At 40.8% G+C, this 24787-nt stretch overlaps 1 protein-coding gene and 1 pseudogene across 2 annotated transcripts in view; one reads left to right on the top strand and one right to left on the bottom strand.

The window, feature by feature from the left end:
- Positions 1-23239, top strand: part of PAPSS2 (3'-phosphoadenosine 5'-phosphosulfate synthase 2) — a 109558-nt gene extending 86319 nt beyond the window's left edge. For both annotated transcript variants that reach the window (XM_086379240.1, XM_086379239.1), the window contains exons 9-12: positions 7601-7736; positions 18968-19236; positions 20648-20877; positions 21425-23239. In XM_086379240.1, the coding sequence (XP_086235366.1) occupies positions 7601-7736; positions 18968-19236; positions 20648-20877; positions 21425-21566 (777 nt within the window). In that variant the 3' untranslated portion in view covers positions 21567-23239. The remainder of the gene's footprint in view (positions 1-7600; positions 7737-18967; positions 19237-20647; positions 20878-21424) is intronic.
- On the bottom strand, positions 4335-4452 carry LOC147343983 (U6atac minor spliceosomal RNA; annotated as a pseudogene).
- Positions 23240-24787: the final 1548 nt, after the last annotated feature.

Below are 24787 nucleotides of genomic sequence, written 5' to 3' on the forward strand. Positions count from 1 at the left end.
CCTAATTTTCTGTGTTATTTTCAAAGTATTATTTTTATTTAAGTTGAAGTATAGTTGATTTACAATATTATGTTAGTTTTAGGTGTACAGCAAACTGGTTCAGTTATATGTGTATATATACACACACACACACACACACACATATATATCCTTTCTCAGATTCTTTTCCCATATAGCTTATTACAGAGTATGGAGTAGGGTTCCCTGTGTTATGCAGTAGGTCCCTGTGATGATCTATATTATATATGCTGCTGCTGCTAAGTCGCTTCAGTCGTGTCTGACTATGTGTGACCCCATAGATGGAAGCCCACCAGGCTCCCCCGTCCCTGGGGTTCTCCAGGCAAGAACACTGGAGTGGGTTGCCATTTCCTTCTCCAATGCATGAAAGTGAAAAGTGAAAGTGAAGTCGCTCAGTCGTGTCCGACTCTTAGCAACCCCATGGACTGCAGCCTACCAGGCTCCTCTGTCCATTGGATTTTCCAGGCAAGAGTACTGGACTGGGGTGCCATTGCCTTCTCCGATATTATATATAGTGGTGTGTATATATTAATCCCAACATCCTACTTTATCCCTCCCCCTTCTATGTCTATGAGTCTGTTTCAAAAGTAAGTTCACTTGTATCATTTTTTAAAGATTCCACATATAAGTGATATATTTGTCTTTCTCTTACTTCACTTACTACAATAATCTCTAGGTTGACCCATGTTGCTGCACATGGCATCATTTCATTTTTAATGACTGAGTAATATTCCATTGTACATATATACCACATTGGATGTCATTCTTGCTTCTTTCTTCTCCCTTGTCCATTCAATCACCAGTCCTAGCAGTTCTGCTTCCAAAGTATCGCTTGGAGTTGTTCACTTCTCCTCTGTTCCAACTTGGGCCAGGACACTGAATTTCTTCCCTGTCTCTTGCCCTACTCCCTTCAAATCTTTTCTCCATTCTTCAGCTGGAGCAACTATTCAGGCTTTATTTGGAACTCATACAGAGATATAATTCATCTTACTACTCATTACTTCCACCACTGAAAATGTTCTTTCATGCATTCTCAGCTGGTCATTGTAGCATCTCTCTCATACTTTTGCATATGCTAGTCCCCCAGCCTAGGACACTGTTCCTTCCATTCCTTCCTCCTCACTGTGTTACACCTTCCCACCCTTAGCTGCTCCTTTCCTTCTTATGTGCACATTCCCTCTTCCTCTCTAGGTGGTTTCCTTCTCCTCTTCCTCACCTTGCCCTCTTGTTCACCGTAGCTTTCTTAGCTCTCATCCGAGTGCTTGGGCTCCTCCTCTTATCCTTTATACATTCCTGCTGTCTGTGACTCTGAGCCCAGTTCCTCTTTCACTGTTTCACTAGACTTCCTTAAAGCTTGTTACTTATACCCCTCTGTGTGTCCAGTTCTGAAAACTCTCTAACTGTGGTCCTACACCTGCCTTTGGTAGGAGGCTTGGAAAGAAGTGGGGACTTATGGGCCAGAAAGTCCTTGGAAATGGGGCAGAGCCACTGGACCTCCTTTCCTAATAGGTGGACCACAGTTCTGGGATCACCTTTCAGAGAGATGCCCTTTGTCCTTCCTGATCCAAGATATACCTAAAGCTTGGTTTCAGCATCGCTTTCCATATATATTTTTAGGCTGGGTGGTGAATTAAACAGGTTCAGGATTGCCTTCACTAATAGAACAATGTAGGGTGGACCCCTAGCGTCCAGAATGAGTTACTCCATGCCCAAGGATTTGAGGTCTCTCAAAATTTTATTTGTAGTTTAAGCAATGAGGAGAAAGTAAATGTATAGGTATGGGTATTTGTCAATATTCTTAAGTCATTTTCCTGAGCATGGAATTTAGGAGGTGGGCCATGAAAAACAACCAAATCCCTTGCAATAACCCTTTGTCTGCTCAGGGTTTCTCAACCACAGCACTATTAACCATGGGGCTGGGTAGTTCTTTGTTGTGGGGCTGTCCTGTTCAACACAGGATATTTAGTAGCATTCCTGGCCTCTATACACTGGATTCCAACAGCACACCCTTCCCCACTCCAGCTGTGATGGTCAAAATTGTCTTCAGATATTGTCTGATGTCCCCGTTAGAGGCAAAATCGCCCTCTGTTAAGAACCATGGATGGTTCTAATCTCCCATTCCCTGAAGAGCTGTGAAATGCAAGTCATTGTAAACCTTAACATCTGACCATGACAGGAAATTGAACCAGGGTGCACCGTCACCACCTTGATGTCTTCTGGCTGGGTGTTAAAAATTAATCAGCTTTCTCTCCCTTTTTCTTGCCTCTCTCTTTTCTGCTAACAATACAGGCTGATTGTTAGTGTGCTAACAATACACACTATCTTTGGATGGTGCAAAAAGCAAGTCTGGAATCTGATAAGGGGAATGGTTGCACAACTACGATGTGGCTGAGGAGTACACTTTCCATAGTGTTTGTCTTCATGACTGACGAGAGACACCTGCTCTCAGGTGTGATGTATTGCATTGCAGCGTCATATGGAACATATTTAGTTCAGTGCAGTTGCTCAGTTGTGTCTGACTCTTTGTGATTCCATGGACTAGAGCATGCCAGGCTTCCCTGTCCATCACCAACTCCCAGTGTTTACTCAAACTCATGTCCATGAGTCGATGATGGCATCCAACCATCTCATCCTCTGTCGTCCCCTTCTCCTCCTCCATTCAATCTTTCCCAGAATCAGGGTCTTTTCCAGTGAGTCAGTTCTTCACATCAGGTGGCCAAAGTATTGGAGTTCCAGCTTCAGCATCAGTCCTTCCAATGAATATTCAGGACTGATTTCCTTTAGGATAGAGTGGTTCGATCTCCTTGCAGTCCACGGGACTCTCAAGAGTCTTCTCCAGCACCACAGTTCAAAAGCATCAATGCTTCAGCGCTCAGCTTTCTTGATAGTCCAACTCTCACATCCATACATGACTATTGGAAAAAGCATAGCTTTGACTACATGGACCTTTGTTGGCAAAGTAATGTCTCTGCTTTTTAATATGCTGTCTAGGTTGGTCATAGCTTTTCTTCTAAGGAGCAAGCATCTTTTAATTTCATGGCTGCAGTCACCATCTGCAGTGATTTTGGAGCCCGCCAAAATAAAAGACCAATGCAAATAAATAGAGGAAAACAATAGAATGGGAAAGACTAGAGATCTCTTCAAGAAAATTAAAGATACCAAGGGAACATTTCGTGCAAAGATGGGCACAATACAGGACAGAAATGGTATGGACCTAACAGAAGCAGAAGGTATTACGAAGAGGTGGCAAGAATACATAGAAGAACTATACAAAAAAAATCTTCATGACCCAGATAATCACAATGGTGTGATCACTCACCTAGAACCAGACATCAAATGCGAATGTCAAGTGGGCCGTAGGAAGCATCACTATGAACAAAGCTAGTGGAGGTGATGGAATTCCAGTTGAGCTATTTCAAATCCTAAAAGATGATGCTGTGAAAGTGCTACACTCAATATGTCAGCAAATTTGGAAAACTCAGCAGCTGCCACCGGTCAGGAAAAGGTCAGTTTTCATTCCAATCCCAAAGAAAGGTAATGCAAAGAATGTTCAAACTACCGCACAATTGCACTCATCTCACACGCTAGTCAAGTAATACTCAAAATTCTCCAAGCCAGGCTTTAACGTGAACTTCCAGATGTTCAAGCTGAATTTAGAAAAGGCAGAGGTACCAGAGATCAAATTGCCAGCATCCATTGGATTGTCAAAAAAGCAAGAGAGTTCCAGAAAAACATCTACTTCTGCTTTATTGACCTCGCCAAAGCCTTTGACTGTGTGGATCACAACAAACTGTTAAAATTCTTAAAGAGGTGGAAATACCAAACCACCTTACCTGCCTCCTGAGAAATCTGTATGCTGGTCAAGAAGCAACAGTTAGAACTGGACATGCAACAGCAGACTGGTTCCAAATCGGGAAAGGAGTACGTCAAGGCTGTATATTGTCACCCTGCTTATGTGGAGTACATCATGTGAAATGCCAGGCTGAATGAAGCATAAGCTGGAATCAAGATTGCTGGGAGAAATACCAATAACCTCAGATATGCAGATAACACCACCCTTATGGCAGAAAGCGAAGAAGAACTAAAGAGCCTCTTGATGAAAGTGAAAAAGGAGAGTGAAAAAGTTGGCTTAAAACTCAACATTCAGAAAACTAAGATCATGGCATCTGGTCCCATCACTTCATGGGAAATAGATGGGGAAACAGTGGAACATATTTAAGTTCATGGGAAAAACAAAGGTTGTCATGTTATTCTGTTTCCAGGTTAATTGAGATTTGATGAACATGTAACAATGTGTAAGTTTAAGGTGTACAGTGTAAAAACTACGGTTAGATGCCACAAAGTAGATGGCAAGGCATTAGCCGTATGTGTGCTGTCGGGCCCGGGGCCTCTTCCATCTTCATCAAGGAAAGTGCTCACCCTCTCATCAAACACTGTCATGGTTTTCTTTTTCATTACTTGGCCGTTCTTTACACCACATTCACACCTAATATTTGTGGAATCCAGGGTAAGAATGAGCTGAAGCCCAGTATTATATTTAAAAGTTACTTATCTAAAAAATAAATAAATAAGTTACTTACCTAATAAATTTAAATAAAATGTTTCATCTTTCTACTTTGACAGTATGCCTTGATCGCACTCTGGAAGGCCAGGCTCAATTTTAGCCTTCTTGGCTCTGCATCAGGATAAGGTAGTGTGTGGGTAGTTGGCTCTTCGTTTGCAGCCACCCCCTCCTCTTCCTATGCTTGGCCTTGCTGCATGCCCTGAGAACCTCTGGGTCTGCTTGTGGGCACCCCAGGCGGAATGTCCCAGGTACACAGATCATGGTCTAGAGAGTACATACAGATTTCAGGCGGGTCTGCTCACAAGAGGTTCTTTGCCCTGCCAGAAGGGGCGCAGTTCAAGAGGACCAGAGTTGGGCCATCTAAAGTATGGGACGATGCACAGATGGTTCTTTCCAAGTCTCCTTGTTCTGTTCCTCACCCACCCTTTACTGAAGTCACTTTTTCAACAGAGACTGGGTGTTGAAAAGAGAATATTGATAGTAACTTTAGAGAAAACTTCAATGAAAAATAAGTTTTGTTATCAATCATCTATTTATCTACCATCTATCTATTTTGGGCTTCCCAGGTGGCTCGTTAGTCAAGAATCCGCCTGCCAATGCAGGAGATGAAGGGGACGCAGATTCCATCTGGGTCAGGAAGACTCCCTGGTAGAAATGGCAACCCACTCCTGTATTCTTGCCTGTAAAATCCTATGGACAGAAGAGCCTGGCGGGCTACATACAGGCTATGGGGTCGCAAGAGTCAGATATAACTTATAGAGACTAAACAACAATTCAGTAGTTTAAGTAATTCACCTTGTGAAACAGATCTCCAAAACTTTTTTCATCTTGAAAATCTGAAACTCTGTACCTATTAAATAACAAGTCTCCTTTCCTCTCCCCAGCCCCTGGTATCAACCATTCTATTTTCTATGAATTTGACTACTTTAGATACTTCATGTAAGTGGAAAAATACAGTATTTATCCTTTTGTGCATTGCTTTTTCACTTAGCTTAATGTCTTTCAGTTTCATCCATGTTATAGTCTGTAACAGGATTTCCTTCGTTGTGAAGACTGAATAATATTCCATCGTATGCATGGCATTCATGTTCATCGTTGGTTCATCTTTTGAGAGAGATCTGGGTTGCATCCACCTTTTAGCTATTGTGAATAGCACTACTATGAATCAGTTCAGTTCAGTTCAGTTCAGTCACTCAGTCGTGTCCGACTCTTTACGACCTCATGAATCGCAGCACACCAGGCCTCCCTGTCCATCACCAACTCCCGGAGTTCACTCAGACTCATGTCCATCGAGTCAGTGATGCCTCCAGCCATCTCATCCTCTGTCGTCCCCTTCTCCTCCTGCCCCCAACCCCTCCCAGCATCAGAGTCTTTTCCAATGAGTCAACTCTTCGCATGAGGTGGCCAAAGTACTGGAGTTTCAGCTTTAGCATCATTCCTTCCAAAGAACACCCAGGGCTGATCTCCTTCAGAATGGACTGGTTGGATCTCCTTGCAGTCCAAAGGACTCTCAAGAGTCTTCTCCAACACCACAGTTCAAAAGCATCAATTCTTCGGCGCTCAGCCTTCTTCACAGTCCAACTCTCACATCCATACATGACCACTGGAAAAATCATAGTCTTGACTAGACGGACCTTTGTTGGCAAAGTCATGTCTCTGCTTTTGAATATGCTATCTAAGTTGGTCATAACTTGCCTTCCAAGGAGTAAGCGTCTTTTAATTTCATGGCTGCAGTCACCATCTCCAGTGATTTTGGAGCCCAATATGAATATGGATGTGCAAATTTCTGTGAGACATTGCTTTTAATTCTTTTGGATATATATCCAGAAATGAGATTACCAGATCATGTGTCAGCTGCATTTTTAATTTTTTGAAGAAACTCCAGACTGATGCACCATTTTATAATCTCACCAACAGTCCATGAGGGAGTTCTCCACATCCTTGCCCACCCTTCATATTTTCTGTTTGTGATAGTAGCCACCCTAATAGGTATGAGATTGTATTTCTCCAATAACTAGTGATGTTGGATATCTTTTCATGTCCCTGTTGGCCATCTGTATATCATATTTGGAGAAATGTCTGTTGAAGTTCTTGGCTGATTTTTAAATTTGGTTCTTTAATTTTTTATATCAATGAAGAATATCCACAATGATAGAAAAAGGCTATTCAAGTACTCTTCCCTTTTCCAACCACCTACCTGAAGTTGAATTTTCTTTACCTGTTTCAGTCAAAATAACATATTACCATAGAATAAGTTAAAAAGTAGATATGAGAATCCAGCTGCCTTCTATTAAGTCAGATAATGAAGAGACTTGCAAACATGTAAAACAATGCTACTTTTCACTTATATTTTTGGACAATATTATTTTTCACCAAAAAATAAAATGTTAATATTTAATGGCTTCATTATTGTTAGTTTTAGGTCAGTAAATATTTTTAAGGATTCTCAGTTTGTTTAAAATTAATTTCATTTTTGGCTGTGCTGGGTCTTCATTGCTGTGTGGAGGCTTTTCTCTAGTTGCAACAAGCGGGGGATATTCTGTAGTTGCAGTGCCAGGCTTCTCATTGCAGTGGCTTCTCTTGTGGAGAACAGGCTCTAGGGCTCAATAGTTGCAGCTCGTTTGCTCCAGAGCACAGGTGCACGCACAGGCTTAGTTGCTCTAGGGCATGTGGGATCTTCCCGGATCAAGGATGGAACCCATGTCTCCTGTTTTGGTAGGTGGATTCTTTACCACTGGGTTACCAGGGAAGCCCTAAGGGTTCTCACTTTTAATCTCTAAAACAGAAAATAATGATAGATATAATCAGTATTTAAAAAAAGTTCTTGTTTATCCTCAATAATTTTTAAGAGTAAAAGGATTTGAGAAATGAAAAAGTTTGATATATACTGTGCTAGAAATGTTGAAGAACTGAAAGCAGTTAGTTCAAGTGGCCCAAGACTGGTTCAGAAAAAGAAACTTTCTGAGATAAAATAGAAAACAATATGTATCACTAAGAATTTTAATAAATTCTTTCTAGATGGTGATGGAAAGTGGGGATTGGCTGGTTGGTGGTGACCTTCAGGTGCTGGAAAGAATACAGTGGAATGATGGGTTGGACCAATACCGCCTGACACCTCTGGAACTCAAACAGAAGTGTAAAGAAATGGATGCTGGTATGTAGGCTGACTTTCCTGCATTTGTTAATACTCCTAATCATCCTCTGCTTATAGAATTAAGGATATTAGGAAACAGCATGTTTACAGGTTTGAAAAGTTGAAAACCTTTATCTATTGATATGTCTCAGTTCAGTTCAGTCTCTCAGTCGTGTCTGACTCTTTGCGACCCCATAAATCGCAGCATACAGACCTCCCTGTCCATCACCAGCTCCCGGAGTTTACTCAAACTCATGTCCATCAAGTCAGTGATGCCATCCAACCATCTCATCCGCTGTCATCCCCTTCTCCTCCTGCCTCCAATCCCTCCCAGCATCAGGGTCTTTTCCAATGAGTCAATTCTTCACATGAGGTGGCCAAAATATTGGAGTTTCAGCTTCAGCATCAGTCCTTCCAATGAACACCCAGGACTGATATCCTTTAGGATGGACTGGTTGGATCTCCTTGCAGTCCAAGGGATTCTCAAGAGTCTTCTGCAACACCACAGTTCAAAAGCATCAATTCTTCAGCACTCATCTTTCTTTTTTTTTTTTTTAATTTTATTTTTAAACTTTACAATATTGTATTAGTTTTGCCAAACATCAAAATGAATCCACCACAGGTATACATGTGCTCCCCATCCTGAACCCCCCTCCCTCCTCCCTCCCCGCACCATCCCTCTGGGTCGTCCCAGTGCACCAGCCCCAAGCGTCCAGTATCGTGCATCAAACCTGGACTGGCAACTCGTTTCATACATGATATTATACATGTTTCAATGCCATTCTCCCAAATCTTCCCACCCTCTCCCTCTCCAACAGAGTCCATAAGACTGTTCTATATATCAGTGTCTCTTTTGCTGTCTCGTACACAGGGTTATTGTTACCATCTTTCTAAATTCCATATATATGCATTAGTATATTGTATTGGTGTTTTTCTTTCTGGCTTACTTCATTCTGTATAATAGGCTCCAGTTTCATCCACCTCATTAGAACGGATTCAAATGTATTCTTTTTAATGGCTGAGTAATACTCCATTGTGTATATGTGCCACAGCTTTCTTATCCATTCATCTGCTGATGGACATCTAGGTTGCTTCCATGTCCTGGCTATTATAAACAGTGCTGCAATGAACATTGGGGTACACGTGTCTCTTTCCCTTCTGTTTTCCTCAGTGTGTATGTCCAGCAGTGGGATTGCTGGATCATAAGGTAGTTCTATTTCCAGTTTTTTAAGGAATCTCCACACTGTTCTCCATAGTGGCTGTACTAGTTTGCATTCCCACCAACAGTGTAAGAGGGTTCCCTTTTCTCCACACCCTCTCCAGCATTTATTGCTTGTAGACTTTTGGATCTCAGCCATTCTGACTGGTGTGAAATGGTACGTCATAGTGGTTTTGATTTGCATTTCTCTGATAATGAGTGATGTTGAGCATCTTTTCATGTGTTTGTTAGCCCTCTGTATGTCTTCTTTGGAGAAATGTCCATTTAGTTCTTTGGCCCACTTTTTGATTGGGTCATTTATTTTTCTGGAGTTGAGCTGTAGGAGTTGCTTGTATATTTTTGAGATTAGTTGTTTGTCAGTTGCTTCATTTGCTATTATTTTCTCCCATTCTGAAGGCTGCCTTTTCACCTTGCTAATAGTTTCCTTTGTTGTGCAGAAGCTTTTAAGTTTAATTAGGTCCCATTTGTTTATTTTTGCTTTTATTTCCAATATTCTGGAAGGTGGGTCATAGGGGATCCTGCTGTGATGTATGTCAGAGAGTGTTTTGCCTATGTGCTTCTCTAGGAGTTTTATAGTTTCTGGTCTTACATTTAGATCTTTAACCCATTTTGAGTTTATTTTTCTGTATGGTGTTAGAAAGTGTTCTAGTTTCATTCTTTTACAAGTGGTTGACCAGATTTCCCAGCACCACTTGTTAAAGAGGTTGTCTTTTCTCCATTGTATATTCTTGCCTCCTTTGTCAAAGATAAGGTGTCCATATGTGCGTGGATTTATCTCTGGGCTTTCTATTTTGTTCCATTGATCTATATTTCTGTTTTTGTGCCAGTACCATACTGTCTTGATAACTGTGGCTTTGTAGTAGAGCCTGAAGTCAGGTAGGTTGATTCCTCCAGTTCCATTCTTCTTTCTCAAGATAGCTTTGGCTATTCGAGGTGTTTTGTATTTCCATACAAATTGTGAAATTATTTGTTCTAGCTCTGTGAAGAATACTGCTGGTAGCTTGATAGGGATTGCATTGAATCTATAAATTGCTTTGGGTAGTATACTCATTTTCACTATATTGATTCTTCCAATCCATGAACATGGTATATTTCTCCATCTATTAATGTCATCTTTGATTTCTTTCACCAGTGTTTTATAGTTTTCTATATATAGGTCTTTAGTTTCTTTAGGTAGATATATCCCTAAGTATTTTATTCTTTCCATTGCAATGGTGAATGGAATTGTTTCCTTAATTTCTCTGTTTTCTCATTATTAGTGTATAGGAATTCAAGGGATTTCTGTGTGTTGATTTTATATCCTGCAACTTTACTATAATCATTGATTAGTTCTAGTAATTTTCTGGTGGAGTCTTTAGGGTTTTCTATGTAAAGGATCATGTCATCTGCAAATAGTGAGAGTTTTACTTCTTCTTTTCCCATTTGGATTCCTTTTATTTCTTTTTCTGCTCTGATCGCTGTGGCCAAAACTTCCAAAACTATGTTGAATAGTAATGGTGAAAGTGGGCACCCTTGTCTTGTTCCTGACTTTAGAGGAAATGCTTTCAATTTTTCACCATTGAGGATAATGTTTGCTGTGGGTTTGTCATATATAGCTTTTATTATGTTGAGGTATGTTCCTTCTATTCCTGCTTTCTGGAGAGTTTTTTTTTTTTATCATAAATGGATGTTGAATTTTGTCAAAGGCTTTCTCTGCATCTATTGAGATAATCATATGGTTTTTATTTTTCAATTTGTTAATGTGGTGTATTATATTGATTGATTTGCGGATATTGAAGAATCCTTGCATCCCTGGGATAAAGCCCACTTGGTCATGGTGTATGATCTTTTTAATGTGTTGTTGGATTCTGATTGCTAGAATTTTGTTAAGAATTTTTGCATCTATGTTCATCAGTGATATTGGCCTGTAGTTTTCTTTTTTTGTGGGATCTTTGTTAGGTTTTGGTATTAGGGTGATGGTGGCCTCATAGAATGAGTTTGGAAGTTTACCTTCCTCTGCAATTTTTTGGAAGAGTTTGAGCAGGATAGGTGTTAGCTGTTCTCTAAATTTTTGGTAGAATTCAGCTGTGAAGCTGTCTGGACCTGGGCTTTTGTTTGCTGGAAGATTTTTGATTACAGTTTCAATTTCCATGCTTGTGATGGGTCTGTTAAGATTTTCTATTTCTTCCTGGTCCAGTTTTGGAAAGTTGTACTTTTCTAAGAATTTGTCCATTTTTTCCACGTTGTCCATTTTATTGGCATATAATTGTTGATAGTAGTCTCTTATGATCCTTTGTATTTCTGTGTTGTCTGTTGTGATCTCTCCATTTTCATTTCTAATTTTATTGATTTGATTTTTCTCCCTTTGTTTCTTGATGAGTCTGGCTAATGGTTTGTCAATTTTATTTATCCTTTCAAAGAACCAGCTTTTGGCTTTGTTGATTTTTGCTATGGTCTCTTTTGTTTCTTTTGCATTTATTTTTGCCCTAATTTTTAAGATTTCTTTCCTTCTACTAACCCTGGGGCTCTTCATTTCTTCCTTTTCTAGTTGCTTTAGGTGTAGAGTTAGGTTATTTATTTGACTTTTTTCTTGTTTCTTGAGGTATGCCTGTATTGCTATGAACTTTCCCCTTAGGACTGCTTTTACAGTGTCCCACAGGTTTTGGGTTGTTGTGTTTTCATTTTCATTCATTTCTATGCATATTTTGATTTCTTTTTTGATTTCTTCTGTGATTTGTTGGTTATTCAGCAGCGTGTTGTTCAGCCTCCATATGTTGGCATTTTTAATAGTTTTTCTCCTGTAATTGAGATCTAATCTTACTGCATTGTGGTCAGAAAAGATGCTTGGAATGATTTCTATTTTTTTGAATTTACCAAGGCTAGATTTATGGCCCAGGATGTGATCTATCCTGGAGAAGGTTCCATGTGCGCTTGATAAAAAGGTGAAATTCATTGTTTTGGGGTGAGATGTCCTATAGATATCAATTAGGTCTAACTGGTCTATTGTATCGTTTAAAGTTTGTGTTTCCTGGTTAATTTTCTGTTTAGTTGATCTATCCATAGGTGTGAGTGGGGTATTAAAGTCTCCCACTATTATTGTGTTATTGTTAATTTCTCCTTTCATACTTGCTAGCATTTGTCTTACATACTGCGGTGCTCCTGTGTTGGGTGCATATATATTTGTAATTGTTATATCTTCTTCTTGGATTGATCCTTTGATCATTATGTAGTGACCATCTTTGTCTCTTTTCACAGCCTTTGTTTTAAAGTCTATTTTATCTGATATAAGTATTGCTACTCCTGCTTTCTTTTGGTCCCTATTTGCATGGAAAATCTTTTTCCAGCCCTTCACTTTCAGTCTGTATGTGTCCCCTGTTTTGAGGTGGGTCTCTTGTAGACAACATATGTAGGGGTCTTGTTTTTGTATCCATTCAGCCAGTCTTTGTCTTTTGGTTGGGGCATTCAACCCATTTACGTTTAAGGTAATTACTGATAAGTATGATCCCGTTGCCATTTACTTTATTGTTTTGGGTTCGAGTTTATACACCGTTTTTGTGTTTCCTGTCTAGAGAATATCCTTTAGTATTTGTTGGAGAGCTGGTTTGGTGGTGCAGAATTCTCTCAGCTTTTGCTTGTCTGAAAAGCTTTTGATTTCTCCTTCATATTTGAATGAGATCTTTGCTGGGTACAATAATCTGGGCTGTAGGTTATTTTCTTTCATCATTTTAAGTATGTCTTGCCATTCCCTCCTGGCTTGAAGAGTTTCTATTGAAAGATCAGCTGTTATCCCTTATATCCCCTTGTGTGTTATTTGTTGTTTTTCCCTTGCTGCTTTTAATATTTGTTCTTTGTGTTTGATCTTTGTTAATTTGATTAATATGTGTCTTGGGGTGTTTCACCTTGGGTTTATCCTGTTTGGGACTCTCTGGGTTTCTTGGACTTGGGTGATTATTTCCTTCCCCATTTTAGGGAAGTTGTCAACTATTATCTCCTCAAGTATTTTCTCATGGTCTTTCTTTTTGTCTTCTTCTTCTGGGACCCCTATGATTCGAATGTTGTAGCATTTAATATTGTCCTGGAGGTCTCTGAGATTGTCCTCATTTCTTTTAATTCGTTTTTCTTTTATCCTCTCTGATTCATTTATTTCTACCATTCTATCTTCTAATTCACTAATCCTATCTTCTGCCTCTGTTATTCTACTATTTGTTGCCTCCAGAGTGTTTTTAATTTCATTTATTGCATTATTCATTATATATTGACTCTTTTTTATTTCTTCTAGGTCCTTGTTAAACCTTTCTTGCATCTTCTCAATCCTTGTCTTCAGGCTATTTATCTGTGATTCCATTTTGATTTCAAGATTTTGGATCAATTTCACTATCATTATTCGGAATTCTTTATCAGGTAGATTCCCTATCTCTTCCTCTTTTGTTTGGTTTGGTGGGCATTTATCCTGTTCCTTTATCTGCTGGGTATTCCTCTGTCTCTTCATCTTGTTTAAATTGCTGAGTTTGGGGTGTCCTTTCTGTATTCTGGCAGTTTGTGGAGTTCTCTTTATTGTGGCGTTTCCTCGCTGTGTGTGGGTTTGTACAGGTGGCTTGTCAAGGTTTCATGGTTAGGGAAGCTTGTGTCGGTGTTCTGGTGGGTGGAGCTGTATTTCTTCTCTCTGGAGTGCAATGAAGCATCCAGTAATGAGTTATGAGATGTCTATGGTTTTGGGGTGATTTTGGACAGCCTGTATCTTGGAGCTCAGGGCTGTGTTCCTTTGTTGCTGGAGAATTTGCTTGGTATGTCTTGCCCTGGAACTTGTTGGCCCTTGTGTGGTGCTTGGTTTCAGTGTAGGTATGGAGGCGTTTGATGAGCTCCTGTCAATTAATGTTCCTTGGAGTCAGGGTTTGGACTTAAGCCTCCTGCTTCCAGTTATTGGTCTTATTTTTACAGTAGTTTCAAAACTTCTCCTTCTATACAGCACCATTGATAAAACATCTACGTTAACGATGAAAAGTTTCTCTACTGTGAGGGTCACCCAGAGATGTTCATCTCTGTTACATGGAGAAGAGAAGAGGGAGGAGGGAGTTAGAGGTGACCCGAATGAGATGAGGTGGAATCAACAGAGGAGAGAGTGGGCTAGCCAGTAATCACTTCCTTATGTGCACTCCACAGCTGGACCGCTCAGAGATGTTCATGGAGTTATACAGAGAAGAGAAGAAGGAGGAAGGAAACAGAGGTGGCCAGGAGGATAAAAGGGGGGAATGAAAAGGAGGGAGACAGATCCAGCCAGTAATCAGTTCCCTAAGTGTTCTCCACTGTCTGGAACACACAGAAATTCACAGAGTTGGGTAGAGTAGAGAGGGGTTAGGGAGGAGACACAGGCAACCTGGTGGAGAAAAAGGAGAGTCCAAAGGGAGAGAGAGCAGTCAAGCCAGTAATCTCGCTCTCTAGTGAAAAATGGGTACTGAAGATTGGGTTCTTAAAGGTACAAAATTGGTAACAAATACATAAAAGCAAAAATTAAAAATCTAGAGTAGAGTTTGGAATTTCAGAAATACGATGTTAAAGAAAAGAAGAAGGAAAAGAAAGAGAGAAAAAATGAACAAACAAAAACAAACAAGGTCGCAAAAATTATAAAGAAAATATAGGTACAAAATTTATAACTAATACCAAAAAGCAAAGGTTAAAAATCTAGAGTAGAGTTTGGAATTTCAAAAATACAATGTTAAAAAAAAGAAAGAGAAAAAACAAACAAACAAACAAACAAAAAAAGTCGCAAAAATTATAAAGGAAACACAGGTACAAAATTGGTATCAAATACCAAAAAGTATAAATTAAAGATCTAGAGTAGAGTTTGGAATTTCAGATATACAATGTTATATAAAAGAAGAGAAAGAAACAGAGAAAGAAAAAAAAAAAGTCACAGAAATTATAAAAAAAACTATAGGTACAAATTGATAACAAATACCAAAAAGCTAAAATTAAAAATCTAGAGTAGAGTTTGGAATTTCAAAAATACAATGTTAAAGAAAAGAAGAAAAATGAAAAAAAACAAGGTCAAAAAATTATAAAATATATATATATGAAGTTTGCTGTAAAAAAAAATAGGGTCTTTTTTTTTTTTTTTTTTGCAAAGTAATAGGTTATAAAAGTGAAAATTAAAGGAATAATAGAGGACTTAAATTTTTTTAAAAAAATTTAAAAAATAAGAAAGAATGATTGTAAACATAGTGAAAATATATCTAGGACTTTCTCTGGTTTTGTTGTGAGTATTGTGGGTTCAGTTCATTTTTGGCTAGTTCCTTGGTCCGACTTATATTTCTCAAGATCTATAGGCCCCTTCCTATGTAGTTGGTAGTAACCGCAGGGTTTAAATCTATTGCCTGTAGCTTCCAAGGCGGTTCCCTCTGTTATAGCTTCTTCTGTTTGCTGGTCTCTTCAGTGTCTGGTTTCCGCCCTGACACAAAGGGGATGGTGGCGGACACTTTTTTTTTTTTTTAGGCTCACTTGTTCAGTCGTGCTGTGGGGAGGGAGGGAGGGATGCTGCAAACAAATAACACTGGCGTGTGCTCGCAGTGCCTCAGCCACACTGGGTCTGCCCCCGTTCATGGCGCGTGTAGCCTCCCTGCCCACACTGCTCAGGCTCTAGGTTGCTCCTCTGGGAACCATCTGTGGCCGGCCCTGGGCTGCCTGCACCTCCCAGGTCCAAGCTGCTCAGGTTCAGGCACTCGGGTAGTCCTCAGAGGTGCAGACTCGGTTGGGCCTGCGTTTTGTGCCTTTCCCAGGTCCGAGCAGCTCAGGTGATGAGGTGTTTGGCAAGCGCAATTGCTGCGACTTATCGCCTCCCCGCCGCTTGGTTATCTAGGTGTACAACCGGCGCACCTTCTCAGGCAGATGTTGACCGTCCAGACCCCCATGAAGTTTTAGTTAGCAAAGAAGCCTGCTTACAGTTTTGTAGATAATGTCTCTCTGGGGCTGCGATTGTCCCCTTCCAGTTCTGGCTGCCTGTCACCGGAGGGGGAAGGTCTGCAGCCGGCTATCTCTGTTCAGTCCTTTGTTCTGTGCGCGGGCCTGGCAGTGTCTTAGGTTAGGGCTGGCTTTTCGCGTGGTAGATATCCTACAGTCTGGTTTGCTAGCCCAAATTATTTCGCTTAGATAGCGCTCAGGGTATTCAGGCCAGATTCTTACTCTAAGCGATGCAGCCCGCGCTGCGCCTCCCTGCCCAGCCCCTGCTTGCTAATGGCGTGTGCAGGCGTCTGCGCTGCTTCTCCGCTGGGGGAGTTACCGTAGGGCTCGCAATCTGCGGGTTTTAATTGTTTATTTATTTTTCCTCCCTGTTATGTTGCCCTCTGTGCTTCCATAGCTTGGCACAGATTCGGCATTGAGAAGGTTTCCTGGTGTTTGGAAACTTCTCTCTTTTTAAGACTCCCTTCCCGGGACGGAACTCCGTGCCTCCCTCTTTTGTCTCTTTTTTTGTCTTTTATATTTTTTCCTACCTCCTTTTGAAGACTTGGGTTGCTTTTCTGGGTGCCTGATGTCCTCTGCCGGCATTCAGAAGTTGTTTTGTGGAATTTACTCGGCATCTAAATGTTCTTTTGATGAATTTGTGGGGGAGAAAGTGTTCTCCCCGTCCTACTCCTCCGCCATCTTGGCTCCTCCAGCACTCAGCCTTCTTCACAGTCCAACTCTCACATCCATACATGACCACTGAACGAACCATAGCCTTGACTAGATGGACTTTTGTTGGCAAAGTGCTGTCTCTGGTTTTGAATATGCTGTCTAGGTTGGTCATAACTTTCCTTCCAAAGAGTAAGCGTCTTTTAATTTCCTGGCTGCAATCACCATCTGCAGTGACTTTGGAGCCCCAAAAATAAAGTCTGACACTGTTTCCACTGTTTCCCCATCTATTTCCCATGAAGTGATGGGACCAGATGCCACGATCTCAGTTTTCTGAATGTTGAGCTTTAAGCCAACTTTTTCACTCTCCTCTTTCACTTTCATCAAGAGGCTTTTTAGTTCCTCTTCACTTTCTGCCATAAGGGTGGTGTCATATGCATATCTGAAGTTATTGGTATTTCTCCCAGCAATCTTGATTCCAGCTTGTGCTTCTTCCAGCCCAGCGTTTCTCATGATGTACTCTGCATAGAAGTTAAACGAGCAGGGTGACAATATACAGCCTTGATGTACTCCTTTTCCTATTTGGACCAGTTTGTTGTTCCATGTCCAGTTCTAACTGTTGCTTCCTGACCTGCATATAGGTTTCTCAAGAAGCAGATCAGGTGGTCTGGTATTCCCATCTCTTTCAGAATTTTCCATAGTTTATTGTGATCCACACAGGAAATCATAAAGCTTAAAGCTTCCAATCATAAAGATATGGAAAGCTTATAAAGTTGAACTACTGTAATATTATGCAGCTATTAAAAAAAATAAACACTGACACATAAAGGTACCCAAAGTATATTTGTTAAGTAAAAAACCAAATTTCAGAACAGTATGTATAGAATAATCTCAGAAAACAAAGTAAAATGGGATAATTGCTTTTAAAACCCAAACCTATTTCTGTGTGTAGAAGTGGAAATGTCTGGCAACATGTGAACCAACCTGCCAATGACAGCAGCTACCTCTAGGGATAAAGTGGGGCCAAGGGGAAGGGAAGATTTTCACTTCACATATTTTGAAAAAGAGAGAAAAAGTAACGATAGGATGATGGATGATTTTTATATTGTATTTTGGGCTTTTCTGTATTTCCTAAGTTTTCTATAATGGATGTACATTAATCCATTTAATAACCAAAAGAAAAATTAAGCCTCCCAGGACTTCATCACTAAGTGAAGTAGCTTTGAAGATTTCCATAAAGTGAAGAAGTGTTTTTATATCTTTAAGTTGTTAGGTTTTGCAGATTCCAGAAATTGTTCCTCATCAATATTCACACCCTAGGCAAATGAGGCTGGAGCAGGGCACAAGGGGACAGATCAATACCAGCCCCTGCCTGAGCTGTGGTTTGTAAGAAAGGTCTTGGCAACTAATGTGTTCATTTCTGAGTCAGGCTCTCCCTTTAGGGCTTCCTGCCCATGTCCTATCCCTGTCTAAAAAGTCTGCTACTGGTACCTTTGGAGTAACACCCCTAAAGATCCAGGTGGTTTTCCAGCTGGTTCTTAAAAGCAAGCAGATATACTCAAATTCGTTTTTTTTAAATGGCTGAGTAATATTCCATTATATATAGGTACCACACCTTCTTTATCCATTCATCAGTCAGTGGACATCTAGGTTGCTTCCATGTCCTGGCTATTGTAAACAGTGCTGCTATGAAAATTGGGGTCCATGTATCTTTTTCGATTGTGGTTTCTCTCAGGGTATATGCCAAGCAGAGGAGTTGCTGGGTCATATATGGTAGATTTATTCCTAGTTTTTTAAGGAATCTCCGTACCATTTTCCATAATGGCTGTATCAGTTTACATTCCCATCAACAGTGTAGCAGGGTTCCCTTTTCCCCACATCCTCTCCAGGGTTTTAGTCAGTTCTAGCGAGGTGGATGAACCTAGAGCCTGCTATACAGAGTGAAGTCAGAAAAATGAATATAGTATATTAATGCATATATATGGAATCTAGAAAATGGTATCAATGAACCTATTTGCAGGAAAGGAATGGATGGACATGTGGATGTAGAGAACGAACTTGTGGACACAGTAGAGGAAGGAGAAGGTGGGATGAATGGAGAAAGTAGCATCAACATATATATATACGATCAGGTGTAAGATGGATAGCTGGTGGGAAGTTGCTGTGTAGAACAGGGAGCCCAGTCTGTCAATCTGTGATGGACCTGGAGGGATGGGTGGGCGGGGGCTGGGGCAGGGGGAGGTGAACGTGTGTATAATTATGATTAATTTTGTTGTTGTGTGGCAGAAACCAACACAACACTGTAAATTTTTTTGAAAATTTAAATTAAAATAGAAGAAAAAGCAAGTGGCTATAACAAGTATACTGAACAATAAACACAGCTGTGTCTTTTTCTGTTCTTGAAGGCATTGCATGTCTTTGATCCTGGTGTTCTGCTTTCACTTCCCAGATGCAGTGTTTGCATTCCAGCTGCGCAATCCTGTCCACAATGGCCATGCTCTGTTGATGCAGGACACCCGCCGCCGGCTCCTGGAGAGAGGCTACAAGCACCCGGTCCTGCTGCTCCACCCCCTGGGTGGCTGGACCAAAGATGATGACGTGCCCCTGGACTGGCGGATGAAACAGCACGCAGCTGTGCTCGAAGAAGAGGTTCTTGATCCCAAGTCAACCATTGTTGCCATCTTCCCATCTCCCATGTTATATGCTGGCCCCACAGAGGTGAGCAGTTCCCTGCTCTGGGCTCTGGGACTCACAAGTGCAGGGTCAAGTCTCACTTAGAAAAGCAAGAGCGCTTCTGGGATTCTTCTTTATGAGCAGATTCTGACATCTTTTGGTCTCTTTTTATCTGACCTGATTATGTTTCCATATAGTATTTGTGGGGCTTCCCTGGTGGCTCAGAGCCTGCCTGCAATGCAGGAGACCATGTTCCTGGGTCAGGAAGATCCCCTGGAGAAGAGAAAGTAATCCACTGCAGTATTCTTGCCTGGAGAATTCCATGGACAGAGGAGCCTGGCAGGCTACAGTCCATGAGGTTGCAGAGTCAGACACAACTGAGCCACCAACACTTTTCACTTTTCATTTGTAAAAATACTAGCAACACCAAATCAAACCTATCATATACTGCCTTTGAGACTCTGAAAGTTGGTATGTGAATGAGGTGGATAATACAGCTTACCTGGGTTATAGGGCAAGATGTATCTAGCCTGATATTTCAGAAGTTACCACTTACTCTTTTAAGTGATTCACCATGCTCAGTGAGCTACATTAGAAGGGAGAGGGTATCTTTAAAAGCTTAATGTCTCCCTTTCATCATAACACATTGGGCCTGTCAAGTAGACTTTCTTCGTCGCACAGCACCACCCATGTAGTGGATATGAACAAATTTGCAGTGAGAATGATGAATTGAAAAGGTCGTAACGCTTTGGAATGCTCCAAGGTGAGTTTAATGAATTATCTTCAACCAGATCAAATTTCCAGGCCCCTAGCTCTCTTCCCTATCCTATTTGAGCTTGAAAGAGGGCAACTTGTTTTGAAATCCCAATGCTGTGTTGAAATGGAATCAATGTGTGCATATGAATGTTAATTAGCTCATTACTGGCAGTTACATGGAATTCCATGGTAAGAGATGGAGTTTGTAATTTCCCTTAAACTGTGATTTATTTTGAATAGGGAGGAACTGAAAAGTAAAATTCACATAGTTCTATGGAACAGTAAGATCTGAGTGTTCGTCGTCTGTTAGTCTGGAGAGATTACTAACTATAACCCCAGGTTCTAAGAGGGGAGGTTCTTATCTTTAAAGCTCCTATGTTAATTGCTCAGTCATGTCTGACCCTTTGTGACCCCACGGACTCTATGTAGCCTGTCAGGCTCCAGTTTCCGTGGAATTCTCTAGGCAAGAATACTGGAGTGGGTTGCCATTTCCTTTTCCAAAAACTCCTATATTCTTCCCAGTAGGACAATACAGATGAGCTAAGAGCAGCCTTGGACACCTCACTGACTTTCTTACAATTCTTAGTTGACCCACATTGCTGAATTACTTTTGAAGCAGAATAAAGGGATGTCTCCATAAACCAGGGCCCAAACGATTGGCCAGTGGTGATCAGCATGTCCTTGCTGTGGTATTCCCTAGGTCCAGTGGCACTGCAGAGCCCGGATGGTTGCAGGGGCCAATTTCTACATTGTGGGCCGGGACCCTGCAGGAATGCCCCATCCTGAGACCAAGAGAGACCTGTATGAACCCACTCACGGGGGCAAGGTCTTGACCATGGCCCCTGGCCTCACATCTGTGGAAATCATTCCATTCCGAGTGGCTGCCTACAACAAAGCCAAGAAAGCCATGGACTTCTATGATCCAGAAAGGTAGGTTTTCCGAGGAAAATTCTTTAATCAACATTTGTACGACTGGAATGATGAGAGAAAATTTTGGGAAAGCTCCTAGCTGGGGTGACAGTCCCTTGTAAGCTCAGACCTGGTCTTGCACATTCTTTGTCCCCCAAAGATGTAGCTCATCTTGTGGTAAATGGTCCTTAAGTATTTCCTTTCCAACACACATTCCTTGGGCATGCTTTGAGTGCCTGGCACATTACATGAAAGGGTTGTATATACAGAAAAAGATTTCATGTGTTAATAGAGCACTCAACCATGCTCAGAGCTCACCAAGTAGTCAGAGCTATAGGAAGACATGCCCTATGAACTGAGGGTGCAGTGAGCGCTGACTGCAGAGCTGCTACGATTTCCGGGCCTTCTGCAAGTTCCTTTACTGAAAATTTACTGAACTGCTTAACTTAGAAAGATGCATTTTACAGAAAGAAAAAAATGTAGTTTCAGAACCCATAACATCCTCCTGGGGTCTTTGAAGTAGATGTTATTTACCTACGCTGAGTTCTTTGTTGCTACCCTATGACAGGCACGACGAGTTTGACTTCATCTCAGGAACTCGTATGAGGAAGCTGGCCCGGGAAGGCGAAAATCCTCCAGATGGCTTCATGGCCCCCAAAGCATGGAAAGTCCTGACAGATTATTATGCGTCCCTGGAGAAGAACAACTAAATGCCCTTCAGAGCCAGTTTCTTTTTGAATTGCTCTTTGATTTCTTTTTCTATTTTTGTGATTACTTTTCAGTTGCTTTTATTTACAGTTTATATATATGTATATACACCACACACGTGTATGTATGTGTGTGTATATATATATAGTATATACAGTAAAACTGAAGACCAAACTTTAGCAGGTAAAAGAAATGTTATCATTTCAGAATGAAATTACTTTTCTACTGCATCTGAGCAGTAGCTCCTAGATTTCTTAAAGCTCTGACAATGTGTCTCCTTTACTTGCCAAAAAGTAAAGCATTTTTTTCCAGCTGAAGTCTTGCCAGCTTGCACTCTCCCATGTTATATACCAGTAGAAGAAATCAGACGGGCAGCTTTCTATATAGCTGTCAAAGAAAAAGAAAAAACACAAAATCTCACCCTAAATGAGGGGTTGCTCATGTCAAGATTCTCCTTTGTTTCCCTCATGCCCAAATCCAGCCTTAATGCTCAGTCTCTTCTGTACGACTGGAGAAACCCAATGAGTGAAAATGGGAAGTTAATCTCAGAGAGATATGCAATCTAGTTCTGCCACGAAAATTACATGGTCTAATAAGTCTTTTTTGTGTGAATAATAGAACTCCAGTTAAATGGTGACTTTTAATTAAATGGTGACTTTTAATTAAATAGCATACAGGGCTTTGATGAAAAGATTTGCACTCAGGCCTCAATCTGGCCATGTGGAGACTTAATACTTTCTCCTCTTTGCTGTGGTCATTGTGTTCCACAGAGATGCTGCACCTATTAACTGCAGTGGCATCGGCTGGGACCAGACTCCATTCAGACCCATCAGACTATTGAGCTGCTGGAACCGGACAAAAACACAGGAAAAGTCCAACCTTTTCATCTTACAGGCGACCAGACTAAGATGATGCACAAGCACTGGCTTGATGAGAGCACTGTAACTGAAGTGCCAAACTGGCATTTTGGAAGTGCTGGTGGCACAGGAGCACCCAGCTCTCCCGACTCAGGCTGATATACCTTCTGCACTGTCCGACACAGGAGCTGGGTCTGGTTCCTGTCAACTGCTCAACAAAACTCCTTAACAGAGGGCACTTAACCAGTTTTCTTGGATGCTGAAAAGTCCAGAGGTTTTTAAGACCCAGCTGATTTTATTACACTTGAAAAAAAAAATTTTTTTTTTCCAAAGACTCAGCATGCTGTTCAGACATCCAACCTCTGATGGCTTTACTCTCTGGGAGGCAATCTGGCCCCTTATGTGTAATTCCGTGTTGCTTAGGGATATATGAAAAAATAGTACCTTTTGTAAATAGGTCTCTCTGGAAGAGACTCTGGAAAGAGAAAACTATGTTTTTCGTATTGTTTTTTTTTTTTTAAAGAAAATGCTAATCCAAGCTAATGAAACTTCTTTTGAGAAATAGATCACAATGGCCACAGCAAGGTGTGACTATCTTTAATAGTAATAGTGCCTATATTCATGTAATCAGAGATCCTACTGCCTTAAAAACAGCATGTTTATTGAAAACACAAGACAAGATGCAGTGCCTTAATCAATATATTTTGTGTTTTTAATATATTTAAAACTGCTCTTCTGCTTCAGTAGTATTTAGTGCAAATGACTATTTCTATGTACAACTGATGCATATTCTTATTTCAATAAATTTCCAAGATAAAGGCTGAGTCTTTCCTGCCTGTCTTTTCAAGGATTGGGTGATATGTGTTGGTTGAAGCTCCTGTGAACCAGCGTAATTGGAGAGAAACAGCAGCTCTTCCCAGGGACAGGGGAGCCCAGTGGGCTGCCGTCTATGGGGTCACACGGAGTTGGACACGACTGAAGCGACTTAGCAGCAGCAGCAGCAGCTTTTAGACCATAATTAGGAGGCTGTTTACCTCTGTGTCATTTTTAAACTGTGCTCTCGACGTGCAGGCACAGGATCTCAGCCAACACTGCAGTTCCTCAGGGACCTCACCCTGGGATTTCAATGCAGTGGGAGCTGGTGACCTTTAACTTTTCCTTAATTTGTTCCCTTTTCTTCAAAGTGCCTCCAACAAGCTTACGCAGTTCCAGCAGGGTCAGAAGTAGTTATGCTTTTCCACAGCACCCACTGCTCCACTCACCTCGGCAGTTGCTGCTGGTGTATTCAGCAGCCTTGACACAGTCCTGCAGATGTGGGGTTCTTTCCCTCCTAGACTCCCTCCATCTCTTCCGTCTTGAAGGTTTCATGCAAATTTTTGTTCCTGAACTCACTCTAAACAAAACTGGTGTAACAGCCAACTCAAAGGTGCCTTTGTTACCACTTTATCTTTCTCTCCAGATCTTTACTTGCTGGCTCCTGGACAAAGCAGAGCAGGCAATGTGTAAGTAGATAAAGACAGAAGTGGTATTGAGGGAGTAGGCCAGACCGTACAGGGCTGTGTGGAAGGCACATGTGAATCACTCATTTGTTCTGATCGTGGTGGACTTACACCGATCAGCATTTATATCAAGCCTACAAGACTCCTTTCCAACCCATCTTTCTTGCATGAAGAAGCACATCTTAGTGATTTTAGAACAGGAAGTTCACTTCTGCTTTTTCCTCATCTTCCTCCTATTACCTTTTAGGTCTAGTATAGATCTTCAACATACTTTCCTAATAGGTAGGTAATCAGGAAATCAGGTGAGCACAAGAACAATCAATTGTTTTTGTGCAGCTTTTGTCTTTTGAGATTTTGAATGATACAGGTTTCTATTATATATGCATATTCCCATTACCAATAATGCATAAATTATCAAGAATTAACTATAGATTACTGAAAGAGTAAACCACTAATTTTTCCTTCCCCATGGCATGCATTTAATTTTTTGGCCAATATTAACTATTATTGGGCCATTCATTATACATACTCACCAATGGTTAAAGTGATGTATATAAGCAATTCACTCCAAAGGTGCCTATTTTAATGTTTTTTGCTTATATTTTAATTTTATTGAATTTATTACTAAAATAAATCAGCCACGGTCTAGAGTTTGGACATTTTTATTTGATAAAAAAAAAAAACCCAGACAAAATAAACACTTTTTTTATGGAGCTAGGAAAGAGTGATAATGCAAAGAAGTCTTGACAAACTGAGAAACAAATCTTTTACAGGTGAGTCTTCTATAAAATGGTTTTTCAATGCCTTATCTTTTGTTACTGAGGTACTCACCCCTCCTTGCCAAGCTATTACCGTTTCCATAGATTT

Source organism: Bos grunniens, chromosome 26 (genome assembly GCF_055505025.1).
Source record: "Bos grunniens cultivar Pamir isolate PY7600 chromosome 26, Bosgru_T2T1.0, whole genome shotgun sequence".
Lineage (NCBI taxonomy): Eukaryota > Metazoa > Chordata > Mammalia > Artiodactyla > Bovidae > Bos > Bos grunniens.